Source organism: Neophocaena asiaeorientalis, unplaced genomic scaffold (genome assembly GCF_003031525.2).
Source record: "Neophocaena asiaeorientalis asiaeorientalis breed wild unplaced genomic scaffold, Neophocaena_asiaeorientalis_V1.1 scaffold445, whole genome shotgun sequence".
NCBI lineage: Eukaryota > Metazoa > Chordata > Mammalia > Artiodactyla > Phocoenidae > Neophocaena > Neophocaena asiaeorientalis.
The window spans coordinates 1097667-1124552 of record NW_020172783.1 but is presented as its reverse complement, the minus strand read 5'-3'; the positions used below and the strand labels follow the sequence as shown (position 1 = coordinate 1124552).

The 26886-nt window shown below is 36.2% G+C and overlaps 1 protein-coding gene across 1 annotated transcript in view; it reads right to left on the bottom strand.

Annotated features, from left to right (window-relative positions):
• Positions 1–1306: 1306 nt before the first annotated feature.
• Positions 1307–26886, bottom strand: part of LOC112397409 (transmembrane protease serine 11D-like) — a 48303-nt gene continuing 22723 nt past the window's right edge. Inside the window, exons 5-10 of the mRNA XM_024741602.1 lie at positions 15735–15889; positions 12409–12447; positions 9565–9742; positions 6942–7201; positions 5685–5827; positions 1307–1906 (exon numbers count right to left, since the gene is read on the bottom strand). Coding sequence (XP_024597370.1) covers positions 1745–1906; positions 5685–5827; positions 6942–7201; positions 9565–9742; positions 12409–12447; positions 15735–15889 — 937 coding nt within the window. The 3' untranslated portion in view covers positions 1307–1744. The remainder of the gene's footprint in view (positions 1907–5684; positions 5828–6941; positions 7202–9564; positions 9743–12408; positions 12448–15734; positions 15890–26886) is intronic.

The window sequence follows — 26886 nt, the reverse complement described above, 5'->3', positions numbered from 1 at the left end:
TACCAATGATTTATTTGTACATTTCACAGAGTTGGTTAAATTTTCAACTTCTGTAAAGTAAGTGATTTCAGTGTAGGTCTCTTCACAATTTTACATGAGGAAAACAAGACGTTTTCATCACAATGCATGTAGTTGTTCTGATACCCAGGTGTCATAAGTTAGCTTTTAGAATGAGGAAGTTCTGACACATAGATGATCACGCATAAGCAAACTTTAACTCTGCTAGAATCCCGTAAAAATTCAGTAACAATCATAATTCAGACTGTATAATTTGCTGTGCCATTAAATGTTAACAAATTTTATTTGTGTTCTTTTGGTGTGTGTGTGCATGTGTGTGTGTGTGTGTGTGTGTGTTTAAGGGAGGGAGGGCAGGAGAGAGGGAGAAAGAAAGAGAAAGAAGGAGAGAGAGAAAAGTTTCTTCATTAAGATAATTTTATTGAAATTAAGCTATTTAACTTTTTGGGTTTTTTTTGCAAACCAACTCTTCCCATTCCCCCCCGTCCCCATGGAGGCGATAAATTCTCTCATTCACATAGATAAAGAATATTTTAAATAAAAGTTATCATGAAAATTATAATTCTTTGGGTGTCTGGTGAGGAGTGAATATTCTAGCTTTGATCGTAAATGCCTGAAATTCATTGGTTAGTTCCTATGGGAGCATGTTCTTACAGGGTAATTAAGATTGCTGTAGGACTGTACAATGACTTCGTACTTGTACTTTTAGGGCGTAACGCCTCCTATAAAATATTAAGTAACCAGAAATTTAAAAAAATAGTATTTTTCTTTTCTTTTTTTTTTACATCTTTATTGGAGTATAATTGCTTTTTACATTGTTGTGTTAGTTGCTGCTGTATAACAAAGTGAATCAGCTATACGTATACATATATCCCCATATCCCCTCCCTCTTGAGTCTCCCTCCTACCCTCTCTATCCCACCCTTCTAGGTAGACACAAGGTAACGAGCTGATCTCCCTGTGCTTTGCGGCTTCTTCCCACTAGCTATCTGTTTTACATTTGGTAGTGTATATATGTCCATGCCACTCTCTCACTTCGTCCCAGCTTACCCTTCACCCTCCCCGTGTCCTCAAGTCCATTCTCTACGTCTGCATTTTTATTCCTGTCCTGCCCCTAGGTTTTTCAGAACCATTTTTTTTTAGATTCCATATATATGTGTTAGCATATGGCATTTGTTTTCTCTCTTTCTGACTTACTTCACTCTGTATGACAGACTCTAGGTCCATCCACCTCACTACAAATAACTCAATTTCCTTTCTCAAAATATAGTATTTTTTTTGTCTCATACTGTTCTGTCTTAAATGTTATCTGCAACTTCTTTCTTTGCAAGTTTGTATACTTTGCACATTTATCAGCTTTGATGAGACTTCCACAGAGGAAACTCCTCTGACCTTGCAGACTTGTGCAGTTTCCTTTAGTTTCCACTCTCAGGGTATCTGTTTCTCTCACTACTAGCATTTATGTTATCACAAGTATAGTATAATTGTTACCTCTATAACTAGTTTACAGTGTTCCCCCTGGCACATTACTATGCAACATTCATATAATTTTCTTGAGAAATATAAAACCCATAGTAACAGCTAAAAGTTAAATAGTATTTAATCTTTAGTATTTATGTAACAGAATGTTAAAATAGAACACTTTGTTTCTTTTTGCAGCTGAAAAGTTTTAGAATTTTAGACAGGCACAACTGCATTCAGACTCTGCAACAGAGATGTTATTTACTGCACTAGATCCCAGCGTGTTGGTTTATCCATTCACGGTAGGCTGTCACTAGAGTATACACCCCTGGCTTATCTGGCAGAGCACACTGATCCCCCCAGCTTACTATCCCCACGAGGAACCAGAGCCGCCGTGCATCTTCTTGTACTAGTGGGCCACCAGAGTCCCCCTGAAGGAAACAGAAAGATTGATTATTTAAGTGTGAAAACAATGCCAAAGTATTGAGTTTACTTCTATGGCAGTAGAAGTCACATCCAGTATGACAGTAAAGTTAGTCTGACATTTCCTGTTGAAATACTAAATACCAAGTCATGCAAAAATTAACAAAATATTCCAAGTACACGTGTTGCTCCTTCAGCAACTGTGAGAAGATGAGAAGCATATTTTCCAGACTCCACCATCTGCTACTCATTCCAGGCTCACCTCCTTCAGGGGGCCATCCCTCACCTGCACCTTTCCTCCCCACTGTCACCGCTTCCAGCTTTGGGCTAGATTAGTTTTTCACTGCCTGCATTCCCACATCCTATGGGTACTTTCACTGCTGCTTCATTATTTTGTACGTGCACATTTGTGTGCCTGTTTGAACTTACTCCCACTGGATTAGCTCCCCTAGTTGTAGCAGCTGCACATCTCTGCAACTCTCATTGCATTTATGATACTTGTTCAGTGTCTGTTTTTCAAGCTTTACTGTAAGGTCCATAAGGGAAGGGGGCATACATATTCTGGACACTGCTATATGCTAAGCCTCTAGCCCAAAGGAAATGCTAAGAAAATGTCTGTTGAATGAATAAGTGTTTAGAAATTTCACTTATCTTCCTATTCATAGCACAATGCATGGTGTTTGATATACAGTGTATCAAAAAGTATTCTTTTGGTGAATAATAGAAATTTATATGGCAATGAGTAAAACACTCCGTATGAAATATTTACCAGCAAATTATAATAATAAGCCAACCAACTAAATATTTGTGCATGTAATAATCTATTTGGGGGGAAAAGTTAGGATATCTTACATGCTGTATAATGGGTTAAGTCTGTGGGTTCTGGAGTTAGCATAGGTTTGAATCCTCTACTTACTAGCTATATGATTTTCAGTAAGCTACTTAGTAGCCCTTTGTACCTCAGCTTCCTCATCTGTAAATAATATTTTAATGTGTTTAAATGAGTTTAACATGCATAGCAATCTGAGTATAGCCTGGTAAATAGTACTAATAAAACTCAGCTGTTATTACCAAGTATGCTTCTAGAATAGTTTGCTGTTCATTTGACTGCTCTTAATAGTAGCTAGTTCTTCCATGCCTACTTAATTACTGGTTTAGATGGGGAGAAGGGTTAGTGTCTGAATTACCAGCTTGATAGCAAGCACTGCATGGAGGTGATTGGCATCTGCCTCCTTTAGATGTTGCACATGTGCTCCAGTTTACCAGTTCTCAGCACTCTCCCATCATTGTGTTTTTCTTCTACTTCTTCTATAGTAAGAGATTTCTTTGCATAATGTCTTACCAAGAGTGGGCAAGCAAATATTAAACTAAGTGGGACATGTAATTTTTCCTATATCTGGGCAGCTTCACTGCCTGATTAGGCAGATATCTGAGCCTGTGGTCTCTCTTCTAGACCATAGACTTGCTGAGTTCAGGTGATACTGTGTAAGCACAGAGTCTGGCACATAAAAAGTAAATAATGCAATTTAAAAAAATAAATGAACAAAAACAAACAGGATCTCATAAGCTTTTATGTAAAGTGCTATTTTTTGAGGCATAAACTCGATGTATTATATATAGTATTTCAGCTAAAAATCAGTGAGACCCAGAGTGGAACACACAGGAAAGTTTCATGGTGAGTTATGGCCTGAACTGAGCTTGGAGGAAGAGCAGGATCTGTATATGCAGAAGGTAAAGTGTATCATGAGTAAAGCATGAATAAACACCCTTTTATATCTCATGTATATCCTTAAGTCAGTTCTAATTAATGCTCTTCGTAGATCTGAAATTATCGTGTAAAGGTTTGTTGCTTACTTGATTGGTGAATTCTTTGTAAAACTACTATGAAAGTTGAGAATTTGTTGTTACAGGGCTAGCAATAGAAAAGAAGAAAGTGGGAAGGGGAACAAGAAGCATTCCCTACCATCAAGACATCTCCACTTAAAGTGAATAAAACCAGTGGGTAATTAACAGTGTCTTGAAAATTGATAAACAATTCCCCTCCACCTCCACACAGCTTGTAGTCAAGAAAAATGTTTCATTTTGGGGAAATGGATTGGGCTCTTTGCCAAAACTATGTAAGAACTACTACTTATCCTCTTTTTCAAGAATGTAAGCACTAAATATAAAAGTCAGCCACGTTTAAGGAAAGAATAAACCTCATTTTTCTGCTTATGATTCAGTCAGGAAAGCAGTAGCAGATTCATCAAGAAAACAGATTGGGGCTTCCCTGGTGGTGCAGTGGTTGAGAGTCCGCCTGCCAATGCAGGGGACACGGGTTCGTGCCCTGGTCTGGGAAGATCCCACATGCCGCAGAGCGGCTGGGCCCGTGAGCCATGGCCGCTGAGCCTGCGTGTCCGGAGCCTGTGCTCCGCAACAGGAGAGGCCACAACAGTGAGAGGCCCGCATACCAAAAAAAAAAAGAAAACAGATTGATTTTTCTTAATTCCAAAAATGTAATTTTGGATACTAAGTAGTTGTTGCTGTTACTGTATGGGGTTGGGTTTCAGACATAGGAATAAAATCTATTAAAAAATATAACTACATCAGTTGTTTAGATAGTTTAATTAAAAATTTAGTATTAAAATCTTATTCTAAGAGAAAAACAAATACTGTATGCTAATGCATATATATGGAATCTAAAAAAAAAAAAGTACCGTTGAACCTAGTTGCAGGGCAGGAATAAAGAGGCATAGAGAATGGACTTGATGACATGGGGTGGGAGGGCGAAGCTGGGCCGAAGTGAGAGTAACATCGACATATGTACACTACCAGATGTAAAATAGTTGGCTGGTAGGAAGCAGCAGCATAGCACAGGGAGACCGGCTCTGTGCTTTGCGATGACCTAGAAGGATGGGATAGGGAAGATGGGAGGGAGGCTCAAGAGGGAAGGGATATGGGGACACGTGTATGCATATGGCTGATTCTCTCTCTTTGTTGTGCAACAGAAACTAACACAGTATTGTGAAGCAATTATGCTACAGTAAAAATCTATTAAAAATAAATAAATAGCAACATACCTTCCAAAAACAATCTTATTCTAATTACATTAGAGTAAGAATTCATATTTATTGTTAGTGTTTTTATATTTGGTTGAAAATTACAAAGTAGATCTAAATAGTTTTTTCTTTTCCTTCATTAGTGCTATTTAACAATTATGGGAGCTATGGTGACTCAGGTAACTAAGCTCTTTGTATAAATTTTTTATCTTCAAGGTGCTGCTATTCAGGTGTTATTTATATTTTTAAAATCAATTATCTACAACTCTTAGATGAGTGATTTATTTAAGTCTTCATAGTAGAAGGTTGAGGTGAAAGTTATTGATGTCAGTGATCATGGTCTAGGTTGACAACAACAGTAGAAATAGTTGAGATAGCTGAGCTTTCTTGCTTAGTGCGTGCCTGACATATTTAATCTCCATCTAATCTTTAGTGGTACCTAAAAAGTTAGATACTATTCTTATCCCGATTTTATAGATGAAAGGATTGGTAATAGAGGTTAAGGAATTCAAACCGGGTCTGTCTTGTTCTTGAGCTTGATAGTTAACCACTTTGCAACTTGGCTTCTCAGAATCAGTGTTTCATGATAGATCAACTTCATATAAGAATCTGTAAAATCTAGACCATACATTTTTAGAGGATCAGGGCTCTGTATTATAATGATACCTCTCTGTCTATCACAATATGACATGCTAGTAAGTGCTTATAAACTTGGCTGATGACGTGGATAACATTGTCTTGAACTTACCTGGCATGCATCCACTCCACCTTGAGATAGTCCAGCACATAGCATTCCAGGCAGGATGGCTCCATTATAACTAGATGGTGCATTACATACATTATTACTTATTATATTGACCTGTGCTTGTTGTAGGTCTGGAACTGGGCTGCCTGTTAAGTATAAAAGCAGAATGAAAATGGACTTCAGGGTAGATAAATTAATGATTCTATGGTGAATATAGGAAGGAATAATTGTACTTCAAACATTATCTCTTATTCAGCAAAGAAGGCTATTGAAAATGTACTAGTAGTTTTTTCTCAGCAAAGATTTCCATAGTAGATATGGATTACCCCTTTACATAGATTGGTTTTTTTCTTTTTTTGCTTTAGGTGTGTGATACAGTGCCCCTTAGACCTTAAGAGGGAGAAAAAATCTGCTTACTTAAAATTGACTAGTAGATTTTGAAATATCCACTGACTAACTTTGAATTAGAAAATTAAATATTAATTAACCTTTAATATAGTAACAAAAGAGAAACAAATCTTGTTTCATGACTAAAGAATGAATTTATTTTATATTGATATTCCTTCAATATGGCACTGCCGTTTTTGTGATTGGCACAGATTTTATTTACTACGCCAGATTACTTTGGGCCATGAAAACACAATGAAATATTTTCTAGGACAATTCAGCCTTAGTTTTGTTTCTTGGAGACATGATCTACAAAATAGTTAGAAACCCATGGATATTGTTAATGCTATCCTTCCACTCCCTAGCTGATACTCATTTTCCCCTTGGCTATATTTGCTCTTTCATGTCACCCTTATTTCTTTTTCTCATTTTATTTGCTTCATAAATAAGTGTGAACAATACTTATGTACACACAGAGTTTCTTGTTCTGAAGGCAGGATTTCTTTCACTTCAGAATACCTTAAAACCCTTAGAGAATACCTATCTAAATCCTCTTATAAATTTTTAAAATTTTCTTTATAGGGGAGCCATTCAAGTCTGTAGAGTCTCTGGATCATGGAAGAACTCATGTTTCTGTATCACTTGCTTTTACATTTTCGTATTACTGTGTGTGAGAATTCTGTATAGTTTCTAGGGACATTGCTTGGATTTGCTGAAGGAACTCTAGTTAGATCTTAGGATGACCAGACTGTAGCATGGTTCTGTCCATAGAACCTACCCTTCAGGTGTTCCTTAATTAAAAAAAAATGCGTACTAGCAAGTACCAGGAGATATTGCTGTTGTTTTTGTTTTATTTTTTCCTGAGATACTCACCGCTGTATCTTTGAGAGCCCCATCCTGTTACATAAGTACGGGAACCAGGTAGAATATTCTGGCTAGCATCTGGGAGGCACACTGTACGGATATTTCTGGTAAAGGTGACTTCTCTATCAAGTTGTAGAAGTGCAATATCATTTTCATGAGTTTCAGGTTTATAATTGTTATGGATTAAAATAGTCCTTACTCCTCTTCTCTCTTTAGGAAATTTTGTGGAAATACCAAAGGTGACAGTCCATTGAAGAGTATCAGAGCGGCTAAAAATATGAAAACATGTTATTTGAATAGAGAACTTGTGAGAATTTCAAATATTTGGTTTTTGTGTTTGTCCCCTCCACCCCCAATCTAGAAAGTATTCGACCAACATTTCTTTGTGATCTATTTCTGTAATTCTTTACTGGCACAATGAGTGATCATTTGTCTAAAGAAACATAAATATTTTAGAAAACATATCTTGGGGTGATGAACGTCCTGGTGTTCCATTATTCCAATAAGGATATACTGACACTTTGATGAACACTAGTATAACACAAAACTTTTCTTTGATTTCTCCCTTTTCTACATCCTTCCATTCAAGCAACTAAGAAGTCTGAAATAATGTTCACTTTAGTTTTAACTCTTTCCTTCCAACTGTTATTTTTTTCCTTTCCTTTAACCAGAAGTTCCATTTAAATAGTAGTGATGATAAGGGGCTCCTTGTCTTACTAATTGATGAATGATTTTTCTGTACTAAGTGTGATGCTTCTTGAAGATTTGTGTGTGTGTGTGTGTGTGTGTGTGTGTGTATGTATTCATACACAGAGAGAGAGAGAGAGAGAGAGCGAGAGAGAGAGAGAGAGCGAGCACTAATATAAAAAAAATATAAGGCATTATCTTGCTGACCTAGGAATAGGGACTTTTTAGCCAAACTCCCAAAATACAAACCATACAGTTAAGAATGGATGAATTTCATGAGATCAAAATTAAGTGTATCATATATAGAGAACAAACTAATGGTTACTAGAGGGAGAGAGAGGGGGTAGGGGCAAGATAGGTCTAAGGGATTAAGAGGTACAAACTATTATATATAAAATAAATAAGCTACAAGGATATGGTACAATGCAGGGAATATAGCCAACATTTTATAATAAATGGAGTATAACCTTTAAAAATTGTGAATTACTATACTGTACACCTATAGTATATAATATTGTGTATCAACTATACTTCAATAAAAAGTATGTAGAATAAAAAATAAAATTAAAAGACATAAAAAACTGAAAAAATTAACTGTACCATAGACATATTTATCAGATGAATGAGAAAAGACTTGCAATGTTTAATATCTAAAATTTTTGTAGAATATACAGAAGTCTGTAAACCAGCAATAAATGGAGGGAGAAACCATTATACGATGAGCAAAAAATATTAATAGGCATTTCATGGGAGAAGCTCAAACAGCCAGTAGACATATGAAAAGATACTCAAACTCACTAATAAGCAGAGAAATGGAAATTATAGCAATAATGAGCATCTAATGTATATTCATAAGAATGACAAAAAATTGAAAAAGAATAGTATTGTGTTGGTGAGAAAGAAGTTTGAACTCTTGCATTACATGTGAAGATGTAAAATTCTGGAAAGCATTGTAGTGTATTTAGCACACTGTATATATACTTCTGGGTATGTATGTCAGAGAAATTCTTGAAGGTTTATAGAGAGGCACATATGAAGGCATGAGAGAAAGTGTATATGTGCTGCTCTTTGTGGCAGTGGGAAGTTGGAGCAACCTAGCTGGATGAAGGGATATGGTGGATGCAGTGGTGGACCAGATTAAAATTCCCAGGATTGAGCAAAAACAGTAAGGAAATATGAGACTTATACACAATGCCACTCATATAAATTAAAGACACACACACACCCCAAAGGTTTTGCAGGTAACTGCATATTTAAAGACATGTCAAATATTTGTGTGAGGCCTGTGGGGGCAGGGAAGGTAGTAGTAGTGGAATACAGGTATGACAGGAGAAAAATAAAAGGAGAGAAAGGTCTTGTATGAACTGATGAAAATAAGGATCTATGAATTGGAAGGTTGATTAATGCAACATGCTTTTAAGGTTGAATAAAAGCCAAATGTAACCAAATAATTTGAGGGTTTTGTGGAGTTTAGATAGTGGAGTTATACGGAAAATAGAAATTATATATCCAGGAGATACTTTCATGAGGTACAGTAGCTTGCAAAGGAGTAAATGCTAGCTAAAAATTCTAAAGAAAAAATATTTGACAACAAGAAAATACATGAATTTTTATGTTAAACTTCTTTTGCCTCAATGTCTTTATTGTGAAGATTTTAAAAGATACTCTTCTTTCTTTCTTCCCTGTCAGCCTCCCTCCCTCCCTCCCTTCCTTTCCTTTCTTTCAGCAAATGAATAAGAGCATGGTTTTGGAATCAGTTGAATTTAGATTTGAATCTTGGCTGTGTCGCATATTGGCAGTGTTATTCAGGGCAAGTTATTTAATATCGCTAATGATCAATTTTTTTATGCATAAAATGTGATTGATTGATACCCTCTAACACAGATGTAACTATTAATTGAGACAACTAAGGTATGCCAAGATGGGTAGTTAACTGTGGTCTTACCTTCTGAAGCAGTGAGCTGCTGTCAGGATCCACTCTTTACTGATGAAGACACCTCCGCAGTGGTGAAGATTATTCCACTGTAAACTGACTTGCCATGGCCAGTCTCCTTCCTTAGCTTTAGTGCCTCCTATGATTCTCTCATCAGACAATGATATTAGGTCTGGACGGACCCCACATTCTAATGGGAAAAGGGAATTAATGTGCTGAGAAGATCATGATTCTTACACTTGGCAGATGCTTTAAGAATTTCACCATCATTTATGACTTTTATGTCTCTTATGTATTCTTTCCCACGACATGCTAGGCTTTCCAAAAGCATGATCAATATGTTATATTTTTAGATTACTTATGTGACTGTTGCCTATAGACTGCATTTTAGAGAACATTGCTGAACTTAATTGGCATGGAAGTTTCAAATTCTGGAGCAGCTTCAGAGTTCTCTGGAATTCCTCATGAGTGGGGGTTAAGATAGGTCAGTGCTGGAGGCACCAGTTCAGGCCACAGGTTCCCTGGGAAATTTCCATCTTCTCAGTAGCCTTGCTACTCAAAGTGTGGTCTGTGGATCTGCAGCACGGGCCTCCCCTAGGAACTTGTTAGAAATGTTGGCTCTGTGTAGAAACAACCTAAGTGTCTGTCAGTAGATAAGTGGATCAAGAAATAGTGGTATATATGTGCACATAAGCATGCACACAAGCATGCACACACACACAGGAATGTTATTCAGCCTTAAAAAAGAAGGAAATCCTGTCACTTGCAGCAACATGGATGAAACCGTAGGGTATTGTGCTAAGGGAATTTTCCAGACAAAGACAAATACTGCATGGTATCACCTATATGTGGAAATTAAAGTTGAACTCCTAGAAACAGTAGAAAGTGGTGGCCAGCGGGTTGGAGAAATAGGGAGAGTTTGGTAAAAGGGTATAAACTTTCAGCTGTAAGATGAATAAGGTCTGAGAATCTAATGTATAACATAGTGACTATAGTTGACAACAGTGTATTGTATAATTGAAATTTGCTGAGAGTAGCAAATTTGCTGAGTTCTTGCTAAAAAAATAAAAAAGGAGGGAGGTGATAAATACATGAGGTGATGAATGTGTTAATTAGCTGGATGAGGGGAATCTTTTCATAATGTGTACATGTATCAAATCATGACATTGTACACTTTAAATATCTTGTAATTTTATTTGTCAGTTGTCCCACAGTAAAGATGAACAGTGATGACAAAAAAAAAAAAAGTTGACTCTCAGACCCACATCAGGGAACAAATCAAAAGCTGCATTTTTTTTCCCTCCAACTTTATTAAGGAATAATTGACAAATATTCATACAATGTATATATATTTAAAGTATACAGTGCGATGATTTGATATGCATATACATATACATTGTAGAATGATTACCAAGTTCAAGGTATTTAACACATCTAACACCTCACATAGTTCTCTTTTTTGTGTGTGTGTGTAAGTGTGACGGGAATACTTATGAAATGCTCTCAGCAACTTTCAAGTGTACAATACCATATTACTAACTGTAGTCACAAGTTGGGCATTAGGTTCTCAGAACTTACTAGAAGCTGTATTTTAACAAGTGATTCATGTGCACAATGAAGTTGGAGGGAAACTGCTCTCATCATGAAGACTCTATAGTGGTAATTCAGTTCACTGTGGACAATTCAGTCCACATCTGTAACTGACTCTATCTCACCAAATGTGCCCTGGAAAAGGAGTTACTTTAGGTCCACAGAATATTCTCGAGGGTAACTGAAGGTTTCTAAGTATCTAGATGAGGTTTATTTAAATATTTTAAGAGAGCCCATGACTCTCTAATGGTCAAAGCTGAAACAGGCTGGAGTGGGCTGGATCACTCAACTCCCCTTAACTCCCACTCCCATGGTTTATTTTCTCTTGTTTAGTCTATTACTGTTGTTGGTAATAGTGTTGGTAAATCACCACCAACAGTTTCTATTGCTGGACCAGCTCTGAAGTAGTGACATTGCTTCAATAGGACACCATCCAAAGGCATTTTTTCTACCACATCTCCCAGATAGAGGAGGACTAGACTTCCAGTAAGAATATACATGGAATATAGGTTCCTTTGCTACATTCTCCAACCAAATTCTCTAGTAAATTATTTAAGCACATGTTAATGAAAAAGAAGCATGAATTAAATATATAGTGAAGTTGAAAAACACCCACAGAGGAAGAAGCATTAACTTATAACATCACTTAAGTATGTGAGATAGGCCAGCTATCAAGATATATTGAACTAATTTCTAACTACCTTTTATTAGCCAGAGAAGTAAACTGCTGTTTTCTAACGGCTATATTTCTGCTATCCTAGCCTGAGAGTATAGCTAAGGACATTGGAAAGCAGTGACTTTTCTAATATGTTATAGACATAAAACTCATATTGCTTTTTGTAATTTGTTTTATTATAGTTTATGATTAACTTAAATCCACAACAAAGCAAGCTATTCTGGTGGTTAGGAGAGAGCATATAAATGATGCAACTAAACATAATTTGCAAGTCTACTGAAATGCTGCCATGGAACCAGGGCAGGAGAAACTTCCCAAAGCTGCCAAGAAAACCTTAATGAGACCAAACTTGACACAGAGTGGTGGAATGGCATTGCTACTTCTTCCTTCTAAAAGGAGGGGAAACTTAAACATCACTTCATAGGCCAACAGAATCAGCAATATCTTATCTCAACAACAACCCACATGAGTGAACTAAGAATAAAGATACCATCTCAGTGGACACTGCCTTGGCAAAGACTACAAATCACTTGAACATTTACTCTTTTTATTTTGGTAAACCACATTTACAAAGTAATTTAAAAGCTTACCTTGAGTTAAAATATCTTCTGTATCCTGGTGAGTTATTTCTGGTGTTAAAAAAGAGAGAGAGAGTAAGATCAATACAAAAAGGACTGTATACCATTTGACCTTAATTTCTTAACATGTAGTCCTCAGACAACCATAATCAGAATCATTTAGAGGACTGCTAAAATAGACTCCTTGACTCCATCCAGACCTGCTGAAAGAATCTGAGTCATGGGCTTCAGAAAACTGTTTATAATATTCCCTCAATTTATTGTTTGCACACTAAAGTTTGTGCTTTAATTTCTCATCAAACGCTTAAAAGATAGTTAAAAGTTATTTAAAAGATATTTCTGCTCTCAAGTCACTCAGTTTACTTGGGAAGACAGCAACATAGTCATGGAGATACAATGTAGTAAATGCTATGAGAGAAGTTAATTTTTCATTTTTTTCTAATATATATTTATGTACATATAACTATATCTGTATTACTTTACTGATACTATTTGTAGTACTGCAGGTATAACAAAATATAGGAGGTCTGCCATCACATAATTTATAGGTAGAAATTGATCAAGAAATCATTCAAATAAATTTAAGTGTGAAGTAGAGAGGATAAAGGAGAGAGTTACTAGTGATTCTGGTTCACAGATGTTATCATGATGAAAATAACATTTGAGTTGTATTTTGAATACCTAAAAGGAGTTTTTCAGGCAGGCAAGAGGTGAAAAGGCATTCCAGATGAGAGATATAGTGGGCACAAATGCATGGAGGTGTAAGATGTTTGTGGAGCAATAAAGTCAGTAGAGCTAATACAAGCGTTGCATGTAGGGAAGTGGTGGGAGAGCACAGAAAGGAAAATATGTTGGTGCCAGATGGTGACAGTTTGTATATTCCAGTTTAATGTCTACTTATAGAACAGTTTTCTCTGCATGTCCTACAGCCATCTCAAACTCAATGTCACCAAATTTTACTCCAAATTTGCTACGTATATTTCCTCCTTTAGTAAATGACACCACTTCCACCAATAGCTAGAAATCTGAAATGGTCTCTAACTCCTCCTTTCTCATCATTTCCCACATCTTATTGCTTTCCAGATTTTGTACCTTCTACCCTCTAACGATCCTTTGCATTAGCACCATCTTCCCCCTCCCTTTGGCTACTACTTTAGTTCATGCTTTCATCATTAGACACCTATTCCCTGCCTCCACTTTTTCCCTTTTTAATGCATCCACCTCTACTTTACCAGACTGACATTTCTAAAATTGTAGATCATATCAGAGTATATTCTTCTCTGCTTGAAATCTTTTAATGAGAAATCAGCTTCTTATTTCCTATAAGATAAATCTAAACCTCTCAGACAGGTGTTCATGTTCTCTAAAGTCAACTTAAACAAACTTTTTTGCTGCCAGAAGTTTCACAGGGCTTGGGTATCACACCTGCTTTGTAAGTGTTAGAGGAGGCAAAACATCCTTTTGGAGAAAGGAAATAAAGAGCTGACCATTCCTTTTCATTCTTTGAGCAAGAAAGACTTTATTTTAATACTGGCTCCCCTACATGCTGCCTGTATGCCCTGGGCAATTATCTATCTTTTCTGAGTGGGGACAATAGAAGGATCTATAACATGTGGTTGTTGTGAGGATTAACAAACTGTAATGCATGAGCATCAGCTAGTCAGGAAGGACACAGCCACCCATGGAGCTGGATCAGTGTCTTGGAAGTCCTTGCTGTGCTAAGCATTAATGCTGTAGTTGCAAGGGGAGGAGAGGGTTGGGAGAATTTGGAGGGGTTGGGGAGGCACCTTTGTAGGCCTGGTGCAGTGGTTATTTACCAACAGATAGGAAAGAATTTCAATATTTTAACAACTAGTAAAACTATAACAGGTATTTGCTGATTAACTACCAGTCCAATGTGGGAGCCACCAAAATCCCTTAATTGTGAGCTTATTATGAGGGGAATCATGGTTTCTTAAGCTAGCAGTACATGACAGAGTTGAAGGAGTGTCCTTAAATTCTATGCATATATTAAGTAATTCCTTTTTTTTAAAGTCATGCAAAAATATTAATGGAGTACTTATTATGTGCTAGACACTGGGTAGTAGAAGGACAGTAGGATGAACAAGGCAGACTGGTCCTTGCCTTTAGAAAACTTACAGAGTAGGATGAAGACACAGAAATAATATTGTAGTTTCAATTGTGATAAACGCTGTGAAGGAAAATGAAGGTGTGTATGACAGAGGTAAATAATTTAGTACTGGAAGTTAGAAAAGACTTACATTAGAAAGAAATGATTCAGATGATACTTGACAGATGCAAGGGGGTGATCTAACCTGTGTTATAAGAAACTGGAATAATGTATGCAAAGGCCCTGAGGCAAGAAGGAGAGAATTTTTGCAAACAGAGAAAGTGAAGGTGTGGCCAGATTGTGGTGAATGAGGAAGAGAATGGTATAATAAATGGCTAGAGGGGTAAGTATGAACTAGATCATACAGTGCTTTAGATGAGATCACCATATCATTTATTGTCCAAACCAGAAAACGTAAAGGCTAATATTAATAATGGTTCTTGGTCAATTGGCATGAACCCAGGACTGTCCTGGGTAAACCAGGAAATATGGTATTCTTCTTACATGTGGTGTTTATGTTTTGTTTTTATTTTTGTTTTGTTTTGTGGGAAGCCATGGGAGCTTTTAAGTAAGATTGTATTTATATTTTAAAATATTTCCTTGATCAGTATGTGTACAATACATTGGAAAGGGCCAAGAAAGTATAGAAGCAGAGTAGCTTGGAGGCTAGTGCTGTAGTTCAAGTAAGAAATGATGTTGGCTTAGACCAGAGTGTTAGCAATAGGGATGAAAAACAATGGAAATAGATTCCATTCTAGGCAGAAGTAGAGAGGATTTTCAGAGATTAGGTAGGGATATTGTTAAATCTTCTAATTTCCTTCTTTATTCTACAAGTATTTACCAGACACCTTCCAATTGCATGCTCTGTTCTCAGGGAGATAGATCCTTAATTAAATTGTTCTCTGACCTCAAACAGCTATTTACCATTCTTATAACATACCTACAAATTGAACATCTGACAGCAACATCCCTTACAAGGAGGGTGGAGAGGGAAAAATAATAAAGAATTTTTAGCAAATAAAACTTACTAAATGAATGCTAAATGATTCTTTAAAACTTTAGAATATTTTATATTGGAGAGCTATATATTATAGGTAGCTTCATAATACATTGTTTTCATAAAGTTTAATTCCAAGGGAAAAAAGTCAGTCTCTCATTAAATCAAAACATGAATTAGAACTGGTAGAGAGATATATTGAAATGAAATGGCTAAAAAAATGATACTTGCGTGTTAAGTCAATTGTGTTCATTGCCAAGTTTCCAGGTTTATTCAGCATTTGGCGTAAAACAGACTCAATTTTCCTTTTCACTGATGGTTCATTGCTATTCCTGGCGAATTTAAATTTCATGACAATATCTCCTATCACATCACTACCATTTTGCCTGAAAAACCATAAAGATATTTTAAAAAATGTATAATTATGATAATTTTCTGTCGTTCTTTTTATATACTCTTCTTGATTAAGCATTAAAAACATTACTTAAGAAATTTAACATTAGAACAGATTCACATAACAGTGTTTCTGTATGTAATGATATATCACAATGCTACCCCACAAACACTAGATTTCAGTGCATAGTACACTGTACCCACTATTCAGGATAGCTTGTTTTAAAGTCAGAGTGGCAGAGTTTGAACACCAGCTCTGCCATTTACTGTTGGACTTTAGGTAAGTTTTTTGTTTCTTAATCTTTCTGTACTTGTATCCTCACATTAAAATGGGTTATTATGAAGATTATATGAATTAACATATGTAAGACTTTTGGGAAGAGTACATAGCATACAGTAAGTATGCTGTAAGTATTAGCTATGGTTAGACTTCACAAATCTTCAAAAAACCCCACTCATCTCATTAAACAAACTTATAAAGAGATGAACTTCCAAGTTTATGTGACTTATAGGCTCAAGTTAATTTTCTGGTACCTACACCCCCTTATCTGGCTACAAAAGCACATTTTAACTTCTGTAGTCATACGTTAAGATTTTTATCTCTGTTTCGATTAACTGTTGATATTTCTCACAAGAACCTTGATAATTTGGCTAAAGGTTATAATTCTCTAAAATCGATATAATATCCATTTCCTTCCATGTAAATTACCATGTAAATCACTTCCTCCACCTAATATTGGCACTCTCCTTTTCTGAAAATGAATGTGCATTAGGCACATTTGGTTTTGATGCTCTCATACTCTAGGCTGCCTCCTCTCATCTCAATTGCTAATTTTGCCATAATATTTACCCCAGATATTAATTTAATATTTACTAGATAAATACTAAATAAGCACCTTTTTGTGCTGGGTGTTATTCTTAGTTTCAGAAATTAGCTATGACCAAGATTCACAGTTGCCATTCTCATGAATAGGGCAGTTTAGATGAAGAAGCAGACACTGAATAAATAATTACATCTTACATTTCTAGCAACATGAAAACCTAAATAATTTAAAGAAGCTTTTCATATAAAACAACCAGAAATGCTAGCGAAAATATAATAAATTCTATTTGAAATGCAAAGTTGGGCTCCTGTGAAAATAAGGGAAATCTTAGAAGACTAAAAATAAAAGAATATGAATATTACATGGTAAGCATTAGAATTGCAATTGTTTTGTGTTTCAGCATTAATAGACACTGGAGATGAGGTCTTGGGCTAGTAAAAAATAGGGAGACGGACATGAGGTTCCAGAATAAGGCTAGGTTTCTCAAAGAACTAGGCATTCAGTGAAAGCATAGTTTAGAAAGAAGAAGAACTCACATCATAAAAGAAAAAAAGTTTAGTTGTCTCAGAGGTCCAGGTCTGGATGGGAAAAAGGTTCTCCTGAGAATTCATAATCATGAACCTGACTTCATGAAAGTTTTGGATTTACATTAATACCACCTGCATGGTCCCAGACACTTTAAGAAATTAACCAAAAAATGGTCCATGTGATGCCAATCCTCCTAGAGTATCTGATAGAAGCAAATGCTTTGGAGTATGTATGTTAAATCCAGACTGCATAGGATCCCAACTACAAGGTGGGATTAAAGATAAGCATACAACCTCAATGGTAAACAATACATCATGAGCTAAAATCAGAATAAGAAGAGCATCCTCAAAACGTCCACATAATAAAATTAACAGATATTCAGGTAAGTAAATTTGAAATGACAAATGACATTAAAGGGGAATTATAAATATGAGAAAAGTATAGTACTTTTTCAAAACAGACAGGTAAACATAGTCAAACATACTTTTTAATTGAAATGAAAACTTGATGGATGAGTTACACAGAATAGTAGACAAAGTTGAAGAGAAACTGGTTAACTGAAAGAGATGAAATCACACAGAATGTAACATAGATAAAGGTATGAAAAAGATCAAATAGAGGCTAAGAGACAGGAGACATCTCAAAGTTTACTTAGTGAAATGTTAAAGAAGAGCACAGAAAAATAAAGGAGCAGCAGTATTACAAGAGATAATGAGAATTATCCAGAATTAATAAAGACATTAAGCCTCAGATCGAGATGAGTCTGAAGCATACTCAATAAAACAAAACACACACACAGATACATCATAATAAAACTCTGAACTCCAAAGGCAAATGGAAGATTTTCAAACAATAGAGAAAAAACTAGCTACCAAAGAAAGTTTTGAGTGAAGGATAATTTCTTAATAGCGGTGATAAAAGGCAGTATATAATTGTATTTTCAAAATGTTGAGAGAAAATTGCTATCAACTTGGAATTTTATATCCACACTAAAGTATTATTCAAGAATGAGGCTAAAATAAGGACCTTTCACGCATAACAACAAAAACAAAACTAAACAAAAGTGTAGTTTATTGTTCATGTACTCTTGTTAAAGAATTTATGAAGGAAGTACTTCAGTAAGAAGGAAATTGAACCCAGAAGAAGGTTGTTTGTTAGGTACAAGAAGACATAGGAAACAAAGAAAATGGTAAACTTGTAATCTAAAAAGACATTGACGGGGGCGGTGTCCAGATGGTGTACTAGGAGGACGTGGAATTTGCGTCTCGTACAACTGGGGCACCTACCAGGCACTGGTGGGGTACTGTGGACACCTAAGGGGACGGTAGGAATCCCCAGGCACTGGGTAGGACGTGGGGCCTGGGGGGAGTGAAGGGGGAGGAGAAGTGGAGGCAGGATGGGACTGGCGCCCCTGAGGGGCGTCTGGGGGAGGGGAAAAGGGGGAAACTGGGGAACCATTGAGAGGGCAGAGGATCAAAAGGGAGCATGGCCAGGTTTCCCGTGCCCACTTGGGTCCCCAGGAACCTGCTGAGATCCCAAGCCTGATCCTCTGCCCACGGAGGCCCCCTTTAGCCATGTGGTCCTGAGGGAGTGGGAGGGAGGGAAGGGGGAGCAAAAGTAAAGCCCAGACCTATGGGACTCGAACCCCTGAGGGGTGGCTGGGGGTGGGGAGGAGTTCCTACATCCAGCAGGACCCACCCATGGTTAGGGGTCCAGCGGCAATGGGGGAGACCCTGGGGGAGATGATTGGGGAGTGGTGTGAAGGAGCAGAAGGGAACACAGCCAGTGCTTCCCCTGTCAGCTGAGCAGCTGGGGAGCCTGTTGGGCTCCCCGGCCTAATCCTCTGCTCTCGGAGCCTCCCTCCTGCTGCGCAGCGCCCAAGCCCTGCTCCTACACCCCCACCCAGGGCCTCACCTCTACACTGGGAGACCCCCTCTGAGACCCCCTCCAACGCACTGGGCCTAAACCCCACCCACTCCCTGCCTAAGTTCCACCCCACCTAAACTCCACCCCCATAGCCAAGGCCTTTTTCTTTTTTGTTTTCTTTTTTCCTCTTTTAGACTGGGGTTCTGATTTACCTTGTTGATTCATTGTTGTTGATTCTTTTATATTTTTATTGTTCCTAATAAATATTTTATTTTTCGAACTTTATCTTATTCTTTAAACTTTGTTATTGTTCTCTCCGTCTGGCTTGCTTCCCCCGCCCACTTTTTGTTTCCTTTTTTCTGTTGTGGTCTTATTTTACCTTGTTGCAGTTGTTTCCATTATAGTTTTATTTTTCCTAATATATTTTTTATCTTTCTAATTTTATTTCGTTTTTTATTCTTTGATATTGTACTGCTCCTTTTTTTTCTTTTTTCTCACTTTTTTTTTTTTTCTACTGTGCCACAAAGCTTGTGGGAACTTGGCTCCCAGGCCAGAGGTCAGGCTCAGGCTCCTGTGGTGGTAGCTCCGAGTCCAAACCGCTGGACTAACAGAGAACCTCAGACCACAGGGAATATTAATCGGAGTGAGATCTCCCAGAGTTCCTCATCTTAGCACCAACCCCGGCTATATCCAACTGTCTGCAAACTCCAGTGCTGGAGGTCTGAGGCCAAACAACTAGAAAAAGAGGAAAACAGCACCACCCATCAAAAAAACAACAACAAAAAAAAGAAATGACAAAAAATATGTTACAGATGAAGGAACAAGGTAAAAACCTATAGAACAAATAAATGATTATGAAATAGGCAGCCTACCTGAAAAAGAATTCAGAGTAATGATAGTAAGAATGATTCAAAATCTTGGAAACAGAATGGAGAAAATACAAGAAACATTTTATAAGGATCTAGAAGAAATAAGGGGCAAACAAGCAGTGATTAACAACACAATTACTGAAATTAAAAATACTCTAGAAGGAATCAATAGCACAATAACTGAAGCAGAAGAATGGATAAGTGACCTGGAAGATAAAAGAGTGGAAGTAACTGCTACAGAGCAAAATAAAAAAAAAAAAAGAAAAGAATTAAGGCCAGTCTCAGAGACCTCTGGGACAATATTAAACACACTAACATTCAAATTATAGGGGTCTCAGAAGAAGAAGAGAAAAAGTAAGTGTCTGAGAAAATATTTGAAGAGATTATAGACAAAAACATCCCTAACGTGGGAAAGGAAATAGTCAATCAAGTCCAGGAAGTGCAGAGAGTCCCATACAGGATAAATCCAAGGAGAAACACTCTGAAACACATATTAATCAAACTTTCAAAAATTAAATACAAAGAAAAAATATTAAGGGCAGCAAGGGAAAAGCAACAAATAACATACAAGGGAATCCCCCTAAGGTAAACAGCTGATCTTTCAGCAGAAACTCTGCAAGCCCAAAGGGAGTAGCAGGACATATTTAAAGTGATGAAGGGGAAAAACCTACAACCAAGATTACCCAGCAAGGATCTCATTTAGATTTGATGGAGAAATTAAAACATTTACAGACAAGCAGAAGGTAAGAGAATTCAGCACCACCAAACCAGCTTTACAACAAATGCTGAAGGAACTTCTCTAGGCAGGAAACACAAGAGAAGGAAAAGACCTACAAAAACACACCCAAAACAATTAAGAAAATGGTAATAGGAACATACATATCAATAATTACCTTAAAGGCAAATGGATTAAATGCTCCAACCAAAAGAAATAGACTGGCTGAATGGATACAAAAACAAGACCTGTATATATGCTGTCTACAAGAGACCCACTTAACCTACAGACACATGCAGACTGAGTGTGAGGGTATGGAAAAAGATATTACATGCAAATGGAAATGAAAAGAAAGCTGGAGTAGCATTTTTTATATCAAACAAAATAGACTTTAAAATAAAGACTATTATAAGAAACAAAAAAGAACACTACATAATGATCAAGGGATCGATCCAAGAAGAAGATATAACAATTGTAAATATTTATGCACCCAACATAGGAGCACCTCAATACATAAGGTAAATGCTAACAGCCATAAAAGGGGAAATCAATAGTAACACAATCATAATGGGGACTTTAACACCCCACTTTCACCAATGTAAAGATCATCCAAAATGAAAATAAATAAAACACAAGCTTTAAATGATACATTAAACAAGATGGACTTAATTGATATTTATAGGACATTCCATCCAAAAACAACAGAATACACATTTTTCTCAAGTGCTCATGGAACATTCTCCAGGATAGATCATATCTTGGGTCACAAATCAAGCCTTGGTAAATTTAAGAAAAGTGAAATTATATCAAGTATCTTTTCCGACCACAACACTATGAGACTAGATATCAATTACAGGAAAAAAAACTATAAAAAAATGCAAACACATGGAGGCTAAACAATACACTACTAAATAACCTAGAGATCACTAAGAAATCAAAGAGGAAATCAAAAAATACCTAGAAACAAATGACAATGAAAACACGACTGCTCAAAACCTATGGGATGCAGCAAAGTAGTTCAAAGGTAGAAGTTTATAGCAATACAATTGTACCTCAAGAAACAGACATCTCAAATAAACAACCTAAACTTACACCTAAAGCAATTAGAGAAAGGAGAACAGAAAACCCCCAAAGTTAGCAGAAGGAAAGAAATCATAAAGATCAAATCAGAAAAAAATGAAATAGAATTGAAGGAAACAGTAGCAAAGATCAGTAAAACAAAAAGCTGGTTCTTTGAGAAGATAAAGAATATTGTTAAGCCATTAGCTAGACTCATCAAGAAAAACAGGGAGAAGACTCAAATCAACAGAATTAGAAATGAAAAAGGAGAAGTAACAACTGACACTGCAGAAATACAAAGGATCATGAGAGATTACTACAAGCAACTCTATGCCAATAAAATGGACAACCAGGAAGAAATGGGCAAATTCTTAGAAAAGCACAACCTTCCAAGACTGAACCAGGTAGAAATAGAAAATATAAACAGACCAATCACAAGCACTGAAATTGAAACTGTGATTAACAGTCTTCCAAGAAACAAAAGCCCAGTACCAGATGGCTTCACAGGCAAATTCTATCAAACATTTAGAGAAGAGCTAACACCTATCCTTCTCAAACTCTTCAAACTATAGCAGAGGGAGAACACTCCCAAATTCCTTCTACGAGGCCACCATCACCCTGATACCAAAACCAGACAAAGATGTCACAAAAAAAGAAAATTCCAGGTCAGTATCTCTGATGAACATTATATGCAAAAATCCTCAACAAAATACTAGCAAACAGAATCCAACAACACATTAAATGGATCATACACCATGATGAAGTGGGGTTTATCCCCGGGATGCAAGGATTCTTCAATATATGCAAATCAATGTGATACACCATATTAACAAATTGAAGTATATAAACCATATGATAATCTTAATATATGCAGATAAAGCTTTTGGCAAAATTCAACACTTATTTATGATAAAAACTCTCCAGAAAGTGGGCATAGAGGGAACTTACCTCAACATAATAAAGGCCATATAGGACAAACCCATATCAACATCATTCTCAATGGTGAAAAACTGAAACCATTTCCTCTAAGATCAGGAGCAAGACAAGGTTGCCCACTCTCACCACTATTATTCAACATAGTTTTGGAAGTTTTAGCCACAGCAATCATAGAAGAAAAAGAAAAGGAATCCAAACCGGAAAAGAAGAAGTAAAATTGTCACTGTTTGCAGATGACATGATACTATACATAGAGAATCCTAAAGATGCTACCAGAAAACTACTAGAGCTAATCAATGAATTTAGTAGAGTAGCAGGATACAAAAGTAATGCACAGAAATCTCTTGCATTCCTATACTCTAATGGTGAAATATCTGAAAGAGAAATTAAGGAAACACTCCCATTTACCATTGCAACAAAAAGAATAAAATACCTAGGAATAAACCTACCCAAGGAGACAAAAGATCTGTATGCAGAAAACTGTAAGACACTGATGAAAGAAGGATGATACAGACAGATGGAGAGATATACCATGTTCTTGGATTGGAAGAATCAACATTGTGAAAATGACTATACTACCGAAAACAATCTACAGATTCAATACAATCCCTATCAAACTACCAATGGCATTCTTCACAGAACTACAACAAAAATTTCACAATTTGTATGGAAACACAAAAGACGCCGAATAGCCAAAGCAATCTTGAGAGAGAAAAACAGAGCTGGAAGAATGAGGCTCCTGGACTTCATACTATACTACAAAGCTACAGTAATCAATCATACAATACTACAGTATGGTACTGGAACAAAAACAGAAATATAATTCAGTGGAGCAGGATAGAAAGTCCAGAGATAAACCCACGCACATATGGTCACCTTATTTTTGATAAAGGAGGCAAAAATATGCAATGGAGAAAAGGCAGCCTCTTCAATAAGTGGTGCTGGGAAAACTGGACAGCTACACATAAAGAAATGAGATTAGAACACTTCCTAACACCGTACACAAAAATTAAAAAATGGATTAAAGACCTAAATGAAGGCCAGACTCTATTAAACTCTTAGAGGAAAACATAGGCAGAACACTCTTTGTCATAAATCATAGCAAGATCCTTTTTGACCCCGCTGCTAGAGAAATGGAAATAAAAACAAAAATAAACAAATGGGACCTAATGAAACTTAAAAGCTTTTGCACAGCAAAGGAAACCGTAAAGGAGATGAAAAGACAACCTTCAGAATGGGAGAAGATATTTGCAAATGAAGCAACTGACAAAGGATTAATCTCCAAAATATGCAAGCAGCTCATGCAGCTCAATGTCAAAAAATGACAACCCAATCCAAAAATGGGCAGAAGACCTAAACAGAAATTTCTCCAAAGAAGATATATAGATTACCAACAAAGACATGAAAAGATGTTCAACATCACTAATCATTAGAGAAATGCAAATCAAAACTACAATGAGGTATTACCTCACACTGGTCAGAATGGCATCATAAAAAAGTTTATAAACAATAAATGGTGGAGAGGGTGTGGAGAAAAGGGGACACTCTTTCTCTGTTGGTGGTAATGTAAGTTGATACAGCTTCTGTGGAGAACAGTATGGAAGTTCCTTAAAAAAGTAAAAATAGAACTACCATGTGACCCAGTAACCCCACTACTGAGCATATACCCTGAGAAAACCATAATTCAAAAAGTGTCATGTACCACAGTGTTCATTGCAACACTACTTATATAATAGCCAGGACATGGAAGCAACCTAAGTGTATATTGACAGATGAATGGATAAAGAAGATGTGGCACATATGAACAATGGAATATTACTCAGCCATAAAAAGAAACAAAATTGGGTTATTTATAGTGAGGTGGATGGACCCAGTCTGTCATGCAGAGTGAAGTAAGTCAGAAAGAGGAAAAAAATACCGTATGCTAACACATATATATGGAATCTAAAAAAAAAACCAACAACAAAGGTTCTGAAGAACCTAGGGGCAGGACAGGAATAAAGACAGAGACATAGAGAATGGACTTGAGGACACAGGGAGGGGGAAGAGTAAGCTGGGACGAAGTGAGAGAGTAACATTGACCTATATACACTACCAAATGTAAAATAGCTAGTGGGAAGCAGCTGCATGACTCAGGGAGATCAACTTTGTGCTTTGTGACCAGCTACAGGGGTGGGATAGGGAGGGTGGGAGGGAGACTCAAGAGGGAGGAGATATGGGGATATATATATATGCCTATAGCTGATTCGCTTTGTTATGCAGCAGAAACTAACACACCATTGTAAAGCAATTATACTGCAATAAAGATGTTAAAAAAAAAAAAACACCCTAAATGTAATGTGGTATATTGGGTTGGATCCTGAAATGGAGAAAAAGGACATTAGTGGAAGAACTGGTGAAAACGAAGTAAATCAGTCTAATAATGTAGCAATGTTAATCTCTTAGTTTTGACAGATGTACCATAGTTATGTAAGATGTTAACATTAGGGGAAGCTAGGTGAAGTGTATGTAGAAACGTTCTGTACTGTCTTTCTGTAAACTTAAAATTATTCCAAAATAAAATGTTTACTTAAAAAATTAATAAAATGATATTGACAGTATAATTACAGTGATTTATTTGCAGGTGTTACAAATAAGGTTGAACTAAAACATCAGTAATATATGAATAACATTTCCATGTTTCCTGTATTATTTGGAAGAAGGGTAGTGGATTAAACCAACTCTCCTTGTTTGTAAGAATTTTTTAAGAATAATCACTAAAATAAGATAAATGGAATGTAGAACTTGTAAATTAGTAAACGAAAAAAAGAAAATGAAGAAAATACAGTCATACAAGAGAAGGCAAGATAGTAGAAAAAAGCATTAGAAAAACCAGGATGAAGAACATAAGATAATATGGAGGAAATAAATCCAAATGTAACTGTCATCACAATAAATTGAAACTGACTAAACACTCTAGTTAAAGGCAAAGATGGTCAGAATGCATTTGAAAATGTAATCTAGCTGTCTTCTTGTTTTAGGAGAAGATTCTAACCTGTAAGGACATATGAATGTTGAAAATGAAGATAAGGTATGTTGTAAAAAGAACCATAAGAAAGTCAGTGTAGCATAATAGTATCAGATATAAGAGATTTTAAGATTGAAAGACATTAATTAGTGATAAAAAGGATTAATACCTTGCTAAAAGAAATAGTTCATGAGGCAGATATAATAATTCTAAACATATAGGTGCTTGATAATATGTGCTCAAAATATATTGAACAAGGAGAAATAGGCAAATCCATAGTGCTAGGTTTTATTTGAATGACATAATTACTAAGCTTAATTGGAAGGAACAGAATTCGTATAATTAAGTCTAATAGGAATCCAGAAACAGACTCATAGACATATGTAAACAATATACTATAGAAGTGGTATCACAAATCTGAAGGAAAATAACTCATGTAAAAAATTAAAAATCTTCCTCATGTCACACACAAACAAAGCAGTTGAATAGGAACAGCAAAAATTTAAAATTTTTAGTCAATATGGGAGATTTTCTTTATATACAAGATGATAAAGGATTTCTTAAGTAAGACCTTTTGCAACTGATATTCTACAACAAAAGATGCATATACAAAGTGTTAAGATAATGCTATAGATAGGGAGAATATATTTGCAACTCAAAGTAACAATTGTTTGGTACCTCCTATAGACACAGAACTCTTACAAATCAATAAGAAAAAGACAAATCATAGAAAAAAACCAGAAAAGATGAATATGCAATTCAAAGAAGAGGTATCTTTAGTGAATGATAAACATGTAAATAGATACTCAAACAGGACTGTGTTTTATACTTCATTTATTTGATCTTCATAACAACTCTATAAGAGTCATGTACCTTCTTTGTGGGAACTGTGAGTAACAAACTCTCTTTTCAGAAATCATCATCTCCTGATCTGTTGGCCTTACTGTACCTCAAATTTTCTATTGATGCAGTATATTTTAGAACAGAAGGGGAAGGGGAAAAAGTGGTGTGTGTGTGTGTGGATGTGTATTTCAGACAAAGGGAATAGCTTATATAAGAAGATCTTGAGGTTAGAGAGAGTGAAGAACTGAAAACAGTCTAGTGGGACTTGTGAGTAAAAAACAAAGTAGAGAGTAGTAAAAGACTACCCCAGAAATAGAGATTTTAGGAGAAAACACTAAATAAG